At 40.4% G+C, this 16,299-nt stretch overlaps 1 protein-coding gene across 2 annotated transcripts in view; it reads left to right on the plus strand.

Moving 5' to 3' along the window:
* The window catches only part of nlgn1 (neuroligin 1), a 405,821-nt gene that overhangs the window by 46,385 nt on the left and 343,137 nt on the right, over positions 1–16,299 (plus strand). For both annotated transcript variants that reach the window (XM_032525405.1, XM_032525406.1), the window contains exon 2: positions 1,068–2,112. In XM_032525405.1, coding sequence (XP_032381296.1) covers positions 1,575–2,112 — 538 coding nt within the window. In that variant the 5' untranslated portion in view covers positions 1,068–1,574. The remainder of the gene's footprint in view (positions 1–1,067; positions 2,113–16,299) is intronic.

The raw sequence follows: 16,299 nt of genomic DNA on the forward strand, positions 1-16,299 counted from the left end.
TTTTTATTCCTTCTTTGTACAATATTTGCAGGGACTAACTTTTGTATGCCTAAGGAAAAATTCCGGTCTCCTGAAAGAAAATCTAAAATGCTACACACGCATCTAACACCTTGATCTGACATTCTGCATTGCTACATAAAGGGCACACTACTTCTTACATTGGCACTGAGCGGTGGCATTCAACCTGTCACAATATCCTCTTTTATTCCTAATGCTTGCCAGTCTTACTGCTTCTGGCAGTATGCATCCAAGTCTATGGCTCTCACCCAAAACTATCTACCCTCAATACTACGGAGTGTCACACTGAAAGCTCTGGAGGGTACTCCATATTAAGGGTAGGGTATAAAATTGAACTGTAAGACAAACTCCAGCATAACCAGGATACATTTGTCAACAAGCAAACTTGCTTGTTAAAGGTCCCATGGCATAAAAATTTCACTTTATGAGGTTTCTTAACATGAATATGAGTTCCCCCAGCCTGCATATGGTCCCCCAGTGGCTAAAAATGGCAATACGTGTAAACCAAGCCCTGGGTATCCTGCTCTTCCTTTGAGAAAATGAAAACTCAGATGGGCCGATCTGGAATCATACCTCCCCTTTGTCTGCTTTGCCTGCCCAGAGAATTTGGCCTAGCCATGAGAGAGAGACATCATGGCTTTCAAACGAACAAAGTGGCAGTTGGTCAAGGCCATACCCCCAGCCTCCTCCTCAAAAGCTACAGACTCAGAAATAGCACATACTAAGGAAAGCCCATTGTGGGACAAACTCTAGTGGCTGGAATTCTGCACGAAGGCTGAGTTTTGGAAAAGTATTAGGGGACCACTAAGGTGTATATAAAAGAGACTTCAGATATGGTATTAGGGGACCACTAAGGTCTATATAATAGCATCCAAAGAGCACCATGTCATGGGACCTTTTAAGCTGTTGAGTAATATAACCTACTGTCATGTGCTATAAAGATGTTATGTTCCTTTTAAATTGATTGATATCTGTGCATATCATTAGTTTAGAATATAATTTACTCTCTTCCTGTGAATGTTGACTGTAGCTTTGTTTTTGTGTTGCAGTGGACCGCCTTTGGATCAGACCGAAGTACTCCAAGTAAAACCACCTCAACCCCTGCAGCACTACTCCTGCTTTTGCTGCTGTACATGGCATGTCATCTCAAAATGATGTAAATCCTTATCACTGACCGACTTGTCTACCTTCTGAGAAGTGGAGCTTAAAGATGATATCTTTGCTGTTTCCTTCTTCATTTCAGTGGTTGTTGGCAGGACCCTTTTGAGGAATATTTTCCAGATCATGAGGAATATATCTCAGTTTACCAAGCTGTAGGAAACTGATGGCTGCTACAGGATGGTTTGCCCTGACTGGATTTAAAAAAAGGATCATAAGCAACCACAAACTATTCTGCTCCCACTTTCTTATGCCTGTGTGTGAATGTGATTTTAGTGTGATTGTTTGTTTGTGTTTGCATCTGCATGGCTTAAGTGAGAGATAGAAAATAAGGCATTTGTACAAAGTAAGGACAAGAAAGGAAGCAGCAGAAAAGCTGTAAACAAGGTGTGGCAGCTATGTCACAGTGGAGGCACTCTTCAAGGACTGGGAGTCAGCTACTTCAGACAGTCAAGAGTGGGAGCAGGATGATGGGATACATAAGGCTCGAAGGTTCCTTTAACAGTGGACGGTGGGTCTCCTCTCTAATATGGCTGGGACTGCTGCTTCTGCAGCCATCTCCGGCTGCTGTGTCGGCTCAGAAACTTGACGAGAACGACCCGGTGGTCACCACCACGTACGGAAAGCTGCGTGGTGTTAAGAAGGAGCTCAACAACGAGATCCTGGGTCCCGTCGTTCAATTTCTGGGCGTCCCGTATGCTGCTCCGCCCACAGGCGAGCGCCGCTTTCAGCCAACTGAGCCACCGGCGTCGTGGCAGGAAATCCGCAATGCCACACACTTTGCCCCGGTGTGCCCTCAGAGCATTGTGGAGGGCCGCCTGCCAGATGTGATGCTGCCGGTGTGGTTCACCAACAGCATTGACGTTGTGTCCACATATGTCCAGGACCAGAGTGAAGACTGCCTCTATATTAACATCTACGTCCCCACTGAGGATGGTGAGTTAGCCTGCGGGCACAGGGCAGGATGATTGTGGGGACAGCGGGTGGCAGGGCGGAGGGTATTTAACCCACAACATTCTGGTAGAGAGAAGGGTGTGTTGTTTCTGTCTCTGTCTCTGCCTCTGTCCCTGTCTGTCTGCTTGTCTGTCTGTCTGTCTGTCTGTCTGTCTGTCTGTCTGTCTGTCAGTAAAGGAAAAAGCATGACCTTTTGCATGTTTAATGTGCATGACACTTATAGTACATATGTTTGTTAGAGTTGTTTTGTGAAAGAGAAAACAGTGTTTATGTGTGTCTGTGTGGCATCCATTGAGACCAGTTAATCCCATTTTCATTCCACTTAATAGCTTTCTTGATCTTTGTCCTTCCATTTTCCATCCTATCCAAACTTTCCTCCTCTTATACCTTCCCGGGGCACCTATTACTCTTTCTCCCCTTGTCCCCCACTCCTCTTTCTCCTCATTGCCTTATTTGACCTCCTCTACAGACTCCTTCCCCTACCTGATGTCTGTCGCTCATCATAGCCTATTGTGCTCCACCACAATAGCTACAGTTCATTAAACAAGACAGTCATTGTCATGATCATCACCGATTGTTTTGGCTGACTGGCTGAATGACTGGCTGGCTGACTGAATACGGCGCTGATTGAGCTGGTGTGTGTGTTTCATTCTTCCCCTGTCTTTATTTCTCCCTTATCCCATTCTTTTCTTATTCAGTCAGTCAGCTTTGTGTGTGTGTGTGTGTGTGTGTGTGTGTGTGTGTGTGCACGTGTGTGCGTGCGTGCGTGCGTGTGTGCGTACCAGCTCCTGTGTGCGTTGCACGTCCAGGGGCTCCATGTTATTCTTTAGTTTTTTATTCATTTTACAGTCAAAAGAATATCCAAGGAATGTGCCAGGAAACCGGGCAAGAAAATATGTAGACAAGGAGGTATGTATGATCTGAACGCAACCTATACAATGCCACAGAAGAAAGAAACACAGCAGAGAACAATATTGAGATCAAGGTCTACGAATTATTCAGGTCTTTACTCAGGGCATCTGTAGGTTTTCTGAATGCTAAATTTAAGAGCCAAGACCTTTTAAACGCTACCTGGAAGTAAATTTAAGGCAGAAAGTAAGAAAACCAAGCTGTCAGAACCAGTCTTTCTCTGACTAAACATACATAATGCACTTCAATGAGCAGAGTACTACAACCCTGAATCAGCTATGCAATTTGTAGACCTTGTGATGGCTGGGTAATGGCAAGGTAGTGTGCACCACATTCCCTACTCAACTGATATGTGCTCTCATTGGTCAGCAAGATTTGGAGATCTGATTGGGTGGCAGATCAGGGGTCATAAGGTGTTTAGTAATGATGGTTGATGTGTGAAGAGATAACAGCAAATTATATCAGGCACACCTACACACACACACACACACACACACACACACACACACACACACACACACACACACACACACACACACACACACACACACACACACACACACACACACACACACACACACACACACACACACACTCTCACTCACTCACAGTGATGTACTGTAGTTGTATGCAGTGTTAAACAAGATGAGCTCAGGCTAGAGCTTGACTGTGTAATCTCCATTAAAAGAAAGCTGAGCTGTGTTCAGGTTGGCTCAGGCTACTGTATCAAGCACTGTTTCATCAAGATAATGCTATTCTCCTCACCTCTGTCTCTCTCTCCCTGTCTCCCGGCCTATCCCTCTCTGTTTGTGTGCACATTTTTATGTGTTCGTTTGTGTGTGTGCGTGTGTGTGTGTGTGTGTGTGTGTGTGTGTGTGTGTGTGTTTGTGTGTGTGAGAGAGAGAGAGAGAGAGAGAACGCGATACAGAGAGAGAGCGAGAGAGAGGTCTTGATAAGGTCTGGGTGTTAATGTCATTTTCTTGGCAGCAGCCGGCATTACCACTTTGTATACATTCGTCCTCTTCTTACAACACAGATACATGAAACTCTCTCCTCTCCTCAAATGTGTTGAACAATCAGACACACAGAGGGGAAATACATTTCAACTGGGAGATTAGAGAGGCTTGCATATTAGTCACACAGCATGGGGAATCTTGACCCAGACAATATGTATTGGATTTTTTTAAAGGGAGCTTAACAATGTATCTTGCACAAAGATGAGCAAGATGGTGGATGCACCTTGTTACACTAGAAGCTAATTTGCTTAGTTGTTTTTTTGGTTTTAGCTTACTACCCACTAGCTATGTACTGAGCAAAAAATTATGTATTCCTGTGAAATTTTAGGAAACCACACACAATATATATGTCATTAGGCAAAGCTCTGTATAGTTGGTCTGCTCTTCTAGACAATATTCATAGTTAATTAAATTGTACATATTACTTTACACTTCATTTAGCTGACGCTTTTATCCAACCAAAAAGTGCATTCAGCCATGAAAGTAAGAACTCCAAACAGCAAGAATCAAGTACATTAACGTCAAGTAAGCCAAACTACAAAGAACCACATGTAAGTGCAACATGGAAGTGCAGTTTTTTTCCTTAGCTAAGGTGCAGTCGGAAGAGGTGTGTTTTTAGCTTGGGGCAGAAGATGTGTAGATTTTCAGCTGTCCTGATCTCAATGGGGAGCTCGTTCCACTATTTAGTAGCCAAGACAGCCAACAGTCGGGATTTCAGTGAGTGAGTAGGTTTCCCTTGCAGTGAGGGAGCAGCAAGCAGAGCGGAGTAGACAGGCTGGGGTGAAAGGTTTAACTGTGTCCTGGATGTTCACAACACGGTACACAAGTACTAGTGTCTTGAAGAGGATGCAGGCAGCAACTGGTAACCAGTGAAGGTAGCAGAGGAGCGGTGTAAAGTGAGAGAACTTGCGTAAGTTGAAGACCAATTGAGCTGCTGCTCTCTGGTAAAGCTGCAGAGATTGGGTGTCACTTGCAGGCAGACCAGCCAGGAGGGGTTTGCAGTAGTCTACACATGAGCTAAGAAAAGAGCCTCAACAAGAACCTCAACGGCCTTATGGGTTAAGGGGACGTATTCTTCTGATTTTGTGGAGTATGTATCTATACAATTGGGTTGCAATGTTGGCAGTAAAAAAAAGAGTTAGTCATTGAGTGTCTAACCCAGGTCCGTAGCAGTCTGGGTGGGGACTACAACAGAGTTCTCAATGGTGATAGTGGGGGAGCCTTTCCAAGTGGTGTGTGGCATCCAATAAGAGATATCAGTCAGTGTGCTGCTAACTGTGTTTCAGACTGTGGAAAGGGAAAATTAGTTGTGTTGTCTGTTGTGGTAAGAAAAGTCATTTGAGTGAATAACAGAACCAAGAGAATTGCTGTTTAGAGAGAAGAGGAGGGGACCCAGGACGGAACCATGAGGGACCCTGGCTGTGAGTGGACAAGGTTCTAATGAAGATCCTCTTCAATAGGTGGGGTCTTTGAAGTAAGATTTGAGTAAAGGGCGTGCAGAGCCTGAGACACCCAGATCCTGGTGGGGGGAGTAAGGATCTGGTGGTTTACTGTGTCAAAGGCAGCAGAAAGGTCCAGAAGGTTGACCGCAGAGGTGAGAAAGGCAGCTCCAGCAGTGTGAAGTTGCTCACGCTCAGTGACAGCAATGAGGGCTGTTTCAGTTGAGTGGCCAACCATGAAAGCAGACTGGTGCAGATCAAAAGCATTGTTTTTGTAAAGATAAGAACAAAATTTATTGAAGAAAGCAGGCTCAAGTGTTTTGGATAGAAATGTAAGAGAGATAAGTCTGTAGTTGTTTACTTCAGAGGGGTTGAGGGTGGGTTTCTTGAGGAGATGCTCTTGCTTCTTTGAGAGAGTTTGGGAAACAGCAAGGAGGTGTTAATGAGATGGGTGAGAAAAGAAAGGTTGGGAGCATTAGACTGGAGAAGGTGAGAAGGGATGGGGTAAAGGGGGCATGTGGTTGGGCTGTTGGATTTTTGCAAGTAAAAGTTCCTTATTTTCTATCTCTCTCTCACCATACAGGTGCAAAAACAAACACACAATCATATTAATATCACATTCACACACATAATAAAAAAACGTCATAATGGGTAACTCGGAGCCAAAGAGGTTATAGTTTCTAATTATTCTTTTTCTTAGATCCAGGCATTACAAACCGTTCAGTGGAAATGTAGCATCCATCTGTTTCCTACAGCTTGGTGAAGGGAAATCTGAGAAATATTCATCACAATAATTTAAAATAAAAGTTTAAAAAAAAACTTGTCTTCTGTTCGCAGCCTTAAAAATAACAGATATATAACGGCTATTTATCTGGACTTTTGCTAACTAGCTATAGGATCCTAGATAGCTGCAGTGCAGAGGTGAGCACACATTTTTTGAGACAGGCAGTCATCTCAGAACAGGTATATAAGCTGCTACTTTCTGGTAAGCTGTTACCTAAAGGCCATGTTTTGATAAAATGTTAGTTTTGATAAATGTTAATCAGGAACAAAAATTAAATGCAATCCCATTTGTAGAATCATGTAATATTGACCTTTTTGTCTGCTGAGTTGTGCAGGGTATGAAGTGTTTTTATATGCTCCAATGTATGCATAATACCTCATTTAAATATGTGCAACTAACACAAGATCACAGCTGACATGACTGTCTAGTTGTATCCGTTCTGCTGCATCAAATGTGTGCTGATAATCATACAGTTTTGAAATCTACAGTCCAAAGTTTTCTTTACAGTGGCAGAGCCCATTTCTGTGGACACTTTTAGTTCAGTCATTATTAGTAACACAGTAGCACCAAGTGTGTTCAGTGGTGCATGGTGTAAGTGGACAGATCATGGTGAGTTACTGGGTAATTTCATGGCTATATACGACTGGGTTAGATTGGAAGAAATATATTAGTGTGGTTGGGACTCAAATAAGTCATGATAAATCAAATCAACTGTTCTCAGTTTTCCAAAAGTAGCACACATAGTGCCACAACACTAACTGTTTTGTGATGAAGAGAACAGTTCAGAACTGATAATAAGACTGATAATATGGCAGCAAAAAAGCTTTGTCCAAACAGAAACTGATGTCCCTGAGCTGCAGGTGAAAAATCATTATGAATTATGAATATGTGTAACCTTAGAAAGGCTTAGAAATTATGTACAATGTTCCCAAAGATGTTGAAGACACATTGATCAAATCTTGAAAAGTTAAGCAAAGATTTGGACTGACAACTGGGATTGACCACTTACATATACATTTTGTCGGAAGAGCTTTTGTTAGTGTCAGTCTGCACACTAACCTTGGTCAGCCCGTTTTACTTTCCAACTCGTCAAATATGACAGCTTGGTCAGCGGCCCTCAACATCTGATACTGATGCACAAAGCACCCTTTCAGTGTCTGTATGGGACACACCGGGCTCTCACAGCAACTGCTCGACCATGGCACTATAAAATGAAATAAATGAAGAGTGACAATGGTAGGTAGTAGTAGCTAAGATGCTCTTAACAGTCTCTAGTAGTCTTAAAAGTAAAAAAAAGTCAAACTCAACGTAAGAAGGAAGGTTAGGTGGTTGATGGGTCAAACAAACACAGGACTTCCACCCAGGGGACTAGTGTTCGCGTCCCATGTGAAAACCAAAAGTCAATGTAACTTATGTGGTTAACTTTGTTATGTAATGTTCTTTACGTAACTTATGTGTTATGTAACAAAAGTGTTATGTAACTAAACCAAACCAAGATCTTTTTCCAAACTTCAACCAAGTAGTTTTGTTGCCTAAACCTTACCAATTAGTTTTGTTTTAAATTAACAACGGGTCTACCCTGCACATTAAAAAATTAAGCCAACAGGTTGCCCAGAACGTTAAAAAGTGACGGCAAAGGGTCTTGACCAAGGGTTTTATTTGACGAGTTGGGTTCACAATGAACAAATACAAACAAGGTTAGAAAGGGCAACAGGAAGAGAGCCAGATACGGGCCGTAATGAAGAGCAGCGAAAAAGGCAGACATGGAGTAATATTGGAATCAGAAGGACAAAAAAGAAAGAATAGGACATAGAGAGTCAAACAAGAGCAGTTGTGAAAGTGAATGAGACAGAGTGTAATTGCTGTGGGACTCATCTATCCCATCCTGTCCCATGCTGGTTCACAGAAGTCTTCTGTGGTTAAAAGTAAGGTTTTTGATGTGTCTAGGATGGAGTCCGGTCATTAAGTTATCACATGCTGGGATAGTGGTCTCTGTAATTTGATCAGAGGTAGCAGCGCTGCGGTTGGTCTTCTCTTTCCCTGCAGCATACATTCACAATTCATTTTTAAATTGAAGTAAATGCAGTAGAACCTCACTTCTCACAGATGACAGCTTACGCAACAAAACATTTAAAAAATAACAAAGTGTGACTGACACAGAAACAGGCTTTACAAGAGAAAAAAGGCGTTTATTTTTTGAGATCATAGACACAATCTGACACACATATAAGTTTAAAATCATTGCTTCACATATGTAATGGCTCTTTGTTTTCCATGTTCTTTTTCAAGGAAAATATTGAAAACGAAAAAAGATGTAGTTTGTACTTTGGTAGGGGGAAAAAAAGTCTAAGGACGCTACAGCTTGTTGAATGCCATAAGCCATTTTCACATATGAACTCTGGACAATGTCTGATAAATCAGGTCCAGACAGTCTGGAGTTTTCCTTTCACACATAGCAAAAAACAGGAGATTGTCTGTGTCAAAGGCATTCTCACTCACTGGAAGTAGTTTATTTGGTTGAGGCGAGGGGTGGTGCTGGGTAGAGCGCGCAGCAGATTAAACTCAGCCGGTTCATATTTTGGTCATATACAACCTAATCTCTTGCCGTTCTTGAAATTTTGTTACAATTTCGGGCAAGGCCTGTCCCAATAGAAGTTTCTAAAGTCGTCTCTCCAGTTAAATTGTCATTGCCGTCTTTGTATAAATCACCCTTCTTCTTAGAGGTTTGTTTTCTTCCAATTTTGCGCCAACTGCATGACACATCATCAACACGTCTTCTCGCTCGCTTTAAATTCTCACTCTTTGTAGCTTAATCAGAGATTGAACAAACTTTTGAACTAGAGAGCTGACCGTTTGTATCTGATACAACTGAATCTGACTATGTGTTCTCACATACAGCTCCGCTATGTAATCTCTAGATAATTTCAGGTTTGCAGTGAATGTGTGAAAGGGGTTTTATTAACTTTGAATTCCATTCTGTAGCTGGTAGTGATGCAAAAAAGTACATATTTACAAATGCTTTCATGAATTTCAGAGCTTTTTTAAAAATCTAGTATTGATAAAGAGACTGTAAAGACAGTACATTCATACATTGACAACTTATATTTAACATAATACACAAAAAAACAGGGAACAAAAGATAAGTAGTTCTAAATAGTTATTTGTGGTTTATTTTGCATTTTGGGATTTTTATCTTCTTATAGCCCATTTTGTACTGTGCTAACTCTGTCTCCACCTATAGTGACAACTGACTGCAGGCATGTTCATGCATCAACCCTGCAGGTTGTCAAAAGGCATTATGGGTAACAGAAAAACACAAGCTGAAGCAGAAGTGCATGCAAGAGGGTGATGGAAAGTTCACATAGTACAAATTGTAACACTTTAAATAACAACAGAAAATATCCTAAGATTATTACATATATCAAGATAAAGATAATCCCAAACTGATAATGTCAGAACAGAACAGTGTCAGGTTATCAGTTGTTTTGTCTTACGAGGTAGTTTAGCTGCTTGTTGTAAGGCTGTTCTTTGTTTAATCATCCTTTTTTTGATTTTTAGTTTTGTAGAGTTTGTGGTTGTTTCAGGGTCTATGCACCTTATAGTCAATGGCATTTTAGCAGCTAGTGTCAAAAGTCAGTACTACTAACAACTTTCTATTTTCTGGAAACAAGCAGGGAAATTAGGAACTTTCTTAACACATTCTTGAAACAGTTTTAAAGAAAGCAACAAGTCAAAAACCGTTTTAGAACGTTGCAGAACTGGCTTGTCTCAGCCCGACTCAGGCCAGCTGATGATGGCGCCTCAGCCCAGTGGCAGGTTTTTGAACGTAAGGGACCTAACCTGTTTGAACAGCCAATCAGCTTAAAAGAGAGAAACAAATACACTCAAACACACACATAAACACACGCGTGCGCTATATTTTACATATAATCAATATACTGTGCATAAAGCAGGACAAACGGCCTTCAACCATATTTACACATTCCGAATCAAAAGGTGATCATTGCTGTCATCATTGCTTTTCTCATGAACCCTTAGTATATATAGCTACAAAAAGTAATGTCAGTTATTTGTATGTATTTCATGTATTTATTACTGTAAGCCCCACTGTGACTGTAACTGTGTAAGACCTCAAACATCCAGGTAGGGAGGAGGTGGAGGCTGGAGCAGGCAGGGGAGTGAAGTGAAGAGTGAACCTAACCCTAACTGTCACTTTGCCTAATGACAGTCACGTTTTTGTGGCTAAAGTTAACTCTAACAGCCACTGTTACAACATACCTGGCTCCCAGTTGCCTTTTTTGGTTTACTCGTAAATGTAGGCTAACTGTCACTTGACTAATTGGCCATCGCCATAATTTTGTAAGATATCAATTGAATTGTTGTGCATGAGTTTGAACTTTACAAGCTACTAGGACTTGAATAAGAAAAACACTTTCACAAAGAAGGTTTCTTTAGAAATGACTATTTTGTTGTGTGCCAATATAGTGAACGCATGAGACGATAACTAGCTAGTTGGAGGTGAGTTTATAAATTACAGACACCAAGCTAAACTAACTAAAGCCAGAATTAGCAAGACACTTTGAGTCCATGTGTGTGAAGACAGATTTAAAGGAATAGTTTGAAAATTTGGGAAATACACTGTGAGTGTTATATGAGATTGACACCACTCTTGTGTCTGTTTGATATATGAAGGAATATAAGGAGATAGTTAGCTTGGCTAGCTGGCCTGGCCTTTGTCCAAAGGAAAAAAAACTGCCATCACTTCTAAACTTCACTTATTAACAAATTATTTCTCCTTTGTTTAATCTGTAATGAAAACTCAAAATGACAAGTTGTACTTTTACTGTGGGTTATGGCTGGGCTCTTGGCCAGGCACAGTGAATGAGGACAAAAAAAATAACTGGGACAAAGTTTCCGACCCCCAAGGTAGGTTTAACTAGCAACAAAGTTGATTTACATTTTTGAATCCAACTTTACACAGATCAGTTTGTGAACCCAATTTAGTTAGAAAGCATTGGAAGTCATAATTGATTAACATAGACTATTGATTACCTAAAAAATGTCTGCATTAATTATGATGTACCACCTGACCAGAGGTAATTCTCAATATACTCTGATCTATTTTGATTTAAATTAGTCACACAGACCCAAGTTTTAAAAGGTGAAACAATCCGATTAGAGTTTAATTTAGCACTGGACCTAGGTGGACCTGTATAAGGCTCCACTCTAATGTGTGGAATAACGACACCCTTCATTTGCTGTGTAGTAGTTGTAGTCACTTTTATTGTCTATGCCAGCTGCTGGCTGAGTAGTGGGGTCCTACAACAAACTGCTGGTGCGCTTAATGGAATCAACTGCTCACCCTTTATTTCTGTCAGACCTTGTAAAACAAAGGAGGAAAAAAAACTGTCTTTAGGTGTCTCCGTGGTGGGTTGGAATTCCCTTTATGTTTACTTTATGTTGACTTAAGCACTGGGCTTTTAAAACCCAAACTAGGACATTTAACTGCAAACTAGGCCATTTCCCAGTGCATGCACAAAGCTGTTTAATATCTCAAATAGTTCCGGAAATACAGTATTTCAACATGTTGCATTATTCTGAAATTTCTGTGCGCTGTCTCCACTCCGGAGGGGTTTAGAATAGAAGCTCCACTGTTGATGTGAATTTCGTCAAGATGCAGGCAACTTCACAGAAGGTGAATTTTTTACTGTTTTCCTTCTCCCTTATCTTTTTTTTCTCCTTGTGTCTCTTGCTTTCCATATGATCTTCCCTTGCGTCTGTCTCTGTCTTTCTATCTGTCCTGACCTATTCACCCTCCCACATCTCACTTTCCCTCTCCGTCCTTTTCTCTGGCTCCTGTCTTTTTCTCTTTTATTCCTCGGGCTTTGTCCCCGTTTTGTAGTTGTTGAAGGAGGATCCTGTGGGAGGGGGCGCAAACACATTCATACAAAGATACACAAACAGAGTGGAGCAAATCTAAGGCAGGAATAGGCATGGCCCGTCTTGTGTTTGAGTTTCTTGAGGGGCTCTGTCACCTTCACTCACAACTTAACTTCTCCGTGCTGGTGGTGTTTCTTCTTATGTTAGTGCATTGTGATGTGTGTGTGTGTGTGTGTGTGTGTCTATCTTGATCTATCCATGGATATGGGTATCTGTGTATGTCAGGATAATTTTAAGTTCTGTCCTCTCTGACAGGGTTTAGTGTCTAAGCTTGGCTGACTGTCTGTGCTAGCTGCGGTGAAGGTGGTGGATTCGTCATTTTCAGCTAACTTAGAAACAAAAAGATAGATAGATACGGAGTGTGAAAGAATGAATACATACAATATGGGCCTCTCATTTTGTTGACTTTGACTTGGCCATGATGTGACAAAGGTGGATCCCACCCAACCGAGACAAACTTGGCTAATACTAAATACCTATGAACATGTTCTTTGAGTAATAGTGACATAAATAATTACAGCCTGCTACTTTAAGTATTATTGATAATTTACTTATTGGAAAATCTGATAAAATGATTCCAGGTTAATATTTGATTTTGTCACCAAGCTTTGAATGGACACATTCCGTTGGGTTAACCAACTTTATGTTTTCTTTCCATTTATCTTTTTACTTTACAAGTGGAAGCATACTCTAATGAGACTTTAGCTTAAAAGTTGATTATCGACCTGGAAACAAGTAGTTTGACCAAAAAAGTTTGACTCAAGGTGAATTGTTTTTTCCAATGTTTTCAACTGCATCTTATTCAGCACATGCTTGTCATACTAAGTGATGTTTAACTGTGTTGCAGATTGATTTTAAGATTTCCGATTTGAGACCGTTAAATTGCAAGTTGCCAAACAACTTTTACATTTTTACAAGGAGTATCTAACTCTGTGTTGGTAATAATTGTAACTTGACAGTGAGTGATGTGTTGGTAGAGAACGAGTCTGCTCTATAGACCACCTGGATGACATCTAACAGCTGGAACACACCGCACGCGTAAGCGTCTTTTATAGCAGCGTAGGGCAGCTATTTTCATTTCGCCGCCCATGTTATCCAATCTGTCTGGGCCACATGGGGCGGGTAGCGTCTGCAAATGCCCATGTGCGTCAAGCCTGACAGGTAATAACAAACAGGAAGACCACAATGCAGCTGCAAATAAACACATTTCAAAATAAAACAGCCAGGTTTATGGTGATTTTTGCTGTCTTGACTCATGATCAGGCACAGAGAGTGAGAGACTGACAGATGGACAGAGAGAGAGAGAGACACACACACACACACACACACACACTGACAAGATGGAATTTAGTGTGATTCTCCTAGGATCTTGTGATATCTGAGAATCCAGCCGTGTTTTTTTAAATTTAGGCACAACGTAACAGCTATCTATACTGCTCTAATTGTCAGTAGAAAAGGTTCAAAGAATGATTGACTTTTTTATTTTTGTGTCAGGTCAATTACATGGCCCATCTCTCAAAGGATTATTATGTTAATTAACAATAAACCCAACATTCTAACATCTAACAACACCATATATAAATATCAACCGAACATAAATATACACATTAGCCATACTTAAGCATAAATCACCCACAAATCATGCCCCAGAGATATCCCACAATGGGTTTTAATCATGTCCTGTCTAATTAAATCTTCATGTGTTGTATGGGCTTCCAAGAGTTGAATTCAGAGAGAATTACTGAATAATGGCACAACAAACTGCGTTCCAAGCAAATATTACAGTAAACCAAATCATTAAAAAAGCAAAGAAACCAATTTACAGTTTTTGATAAAACATCTCTCTGCACTGAACAAGTACATGTTTCAAAGACCAGCAATTCACGTGCCAACATGTTTTATTTACTCTATTTAAATCAGTTTAAATAGCTTTGAAAACATTTTTTTAAAGTTCAGTTTTGCAAATGAATCACACATTTTTAATCAATTCTAAATGTACTAATGTAACACTTAAATAAAATATTTTAAAGTCTATCCACAGAACTTTAAAGAAAACCATCTAGTTTATCTGTTACTCTCATTGTTTCCTTCTTCCATAACAGCCAGGAGTTGAGTTCTAATTAAAACTAAATTATGACAGATGTGTTAACTGCATGCCTAATTATTAGAGCAGAGAGTACAATGTTTTTCTCTGATGTAGAAGTATCCAGAAAGTCAGCAGTATATAGTCTGAGTAAGTCCTTCTGTAAGATATTTCTGGGTACAATAGTTCTGGAGAAAGCAACAAGCAGCAATACCACAGGCCAAGCAAAAAACACCCATCACTAAACATAATTAAATAATGGCATAAATCAAAAGTCAAATGCCAGTGGCCAGTTTGGTTCAGTGGTAGAGGAGGCACAAATATACTGAGAGGTTTATGCCTCGACGCAGAGGTCCAGGGTTTGAATCTGACTTGTGATGATTTCCTGCATGTCTTCCCCCTTTCTCACTTAGCTGTCCTGTCAAAAATTAAAGGTGGAAAAGCCAAAAAAATGAATCTTAAAAAAAGTCAAAATGCCAGATATGATGGACATGACATCTATATCCAGCTTAAATGCATTTATTGATCATCTGCACAAATAAACAACATGCTTAGTGTGCCCAGCATAAAAGCAAAGTACATCTGCAATGGCTGCACGGTATGAGAAAAAGAAATGTGTGATATGCGATAAAAATCCACTATGAAATACAACACACAACATGTCAAATAGCTCTAGTAATAGGAATATTGTCTGAATTAAACAAGTCACTCTGGTTAAAAACATTCATTAAATGTGGTATCTGTCCAGGGCTGTTTGAATAGTCTTGTAGCCTGGTCAGGGAAGTGTCAAAAATAAGAGAAGAGTATGACCTTGGGTGGTTGTGTAAACTGATTTTCCAAATAGTTACACACACATCAGTATCCACCCACACAAGCGCGCGCACACATGCACACATGCACACACGCACACACACGTGCATGCAACACTGCTCAAGGTGACAGCATTGATAGCTGCTCATACATATTCATGACACTTGCATTACAATAAATAAATAAGCAGCTTATTTTTTTCTTTCCTGAATATTAAATGAAGGACATTTGAACACCGCAAATACTAGCCATGATAGTTCTCCAAATTACAGCAACAGCAACAGCACCAAGAGGCAGGGATACAAATGTCATAACGTTGCCCCATTTCTAAGATTCATCTCACAACGAATCTTTTATTCTCCGCTCCTGCTATTGTTTGGTGTTCTGTTGCTGCAGCCATAGCGGGGACACATTTTTGCCTCATGTATATTTCAGACGCAGCACATTGTGAACAGTGCAGATAGACACGGCGTGGTGGCAAGTAACAGCTTTCCCCATAGTTTCATTTTCACTCAGTCATTATTTATGGGGACCCTTTCCAAAACGGCCGTACAACTATGTAATGCATGAAGCTATTTGTTTCAATGATGATGGAAAGGCAGCTGTACACTATCAGTAAACAATAATGGTAGCCTGTGCAACAGCAGGAGAAAGGAAATGAGAGTTATTAAATTAATTATAATGTTGTTTTTCTTGTACCGCATCCTTATTTAGATCATTATAGTTGTAAGGTATCTGTTTGTTACAATCAGCCAGTCAGGCAGCAATGCACTGTAGTGGCAAACCAGGTACACCTTGAATTGAAAAAGACACGGGGAAGACAATTGAAAAGTAAATAAGAGATGAGTAAACAATTTTTTGCGTGAAAATGAGCACGGCACAAAAATGTTTTTATTGCTGTTCTAATAACACCCAACAGTAGCCTGTTTATATAACACTTTCCACCTGGATCTCCAAATTTCTGAAAGGAATACTACCCCCTCAAATGGACCTTTAACATATGTATTACTCACCAAGTGTTGCCTTGAATGCACAGACCTCCATTGCGAACGAAGAATCCAAAAACTTGAATCAGTGAAGAAACAGCAGAACTATATCAAAACATCTGTTTACAAACTCTCACACGACATCAATTGTGTGTGTTTATATATACAATATACACACACACACACACACACACACACACAC

Source organism: Etheostoma spectabile, chromosome 9 (assembly GCF_008692095.1).
Source record: "Etheostoma spectabile isolate EspeVRDwgs_2016 chromosome 9, UIUC_Espe_1.0, whole genome shotgun sequence".
NCBI lineage: Eukaryota > Metazoa > Chordata > Actinopteri > Perciformes > Percidae > Etheostoma > Etheostoma spectabile.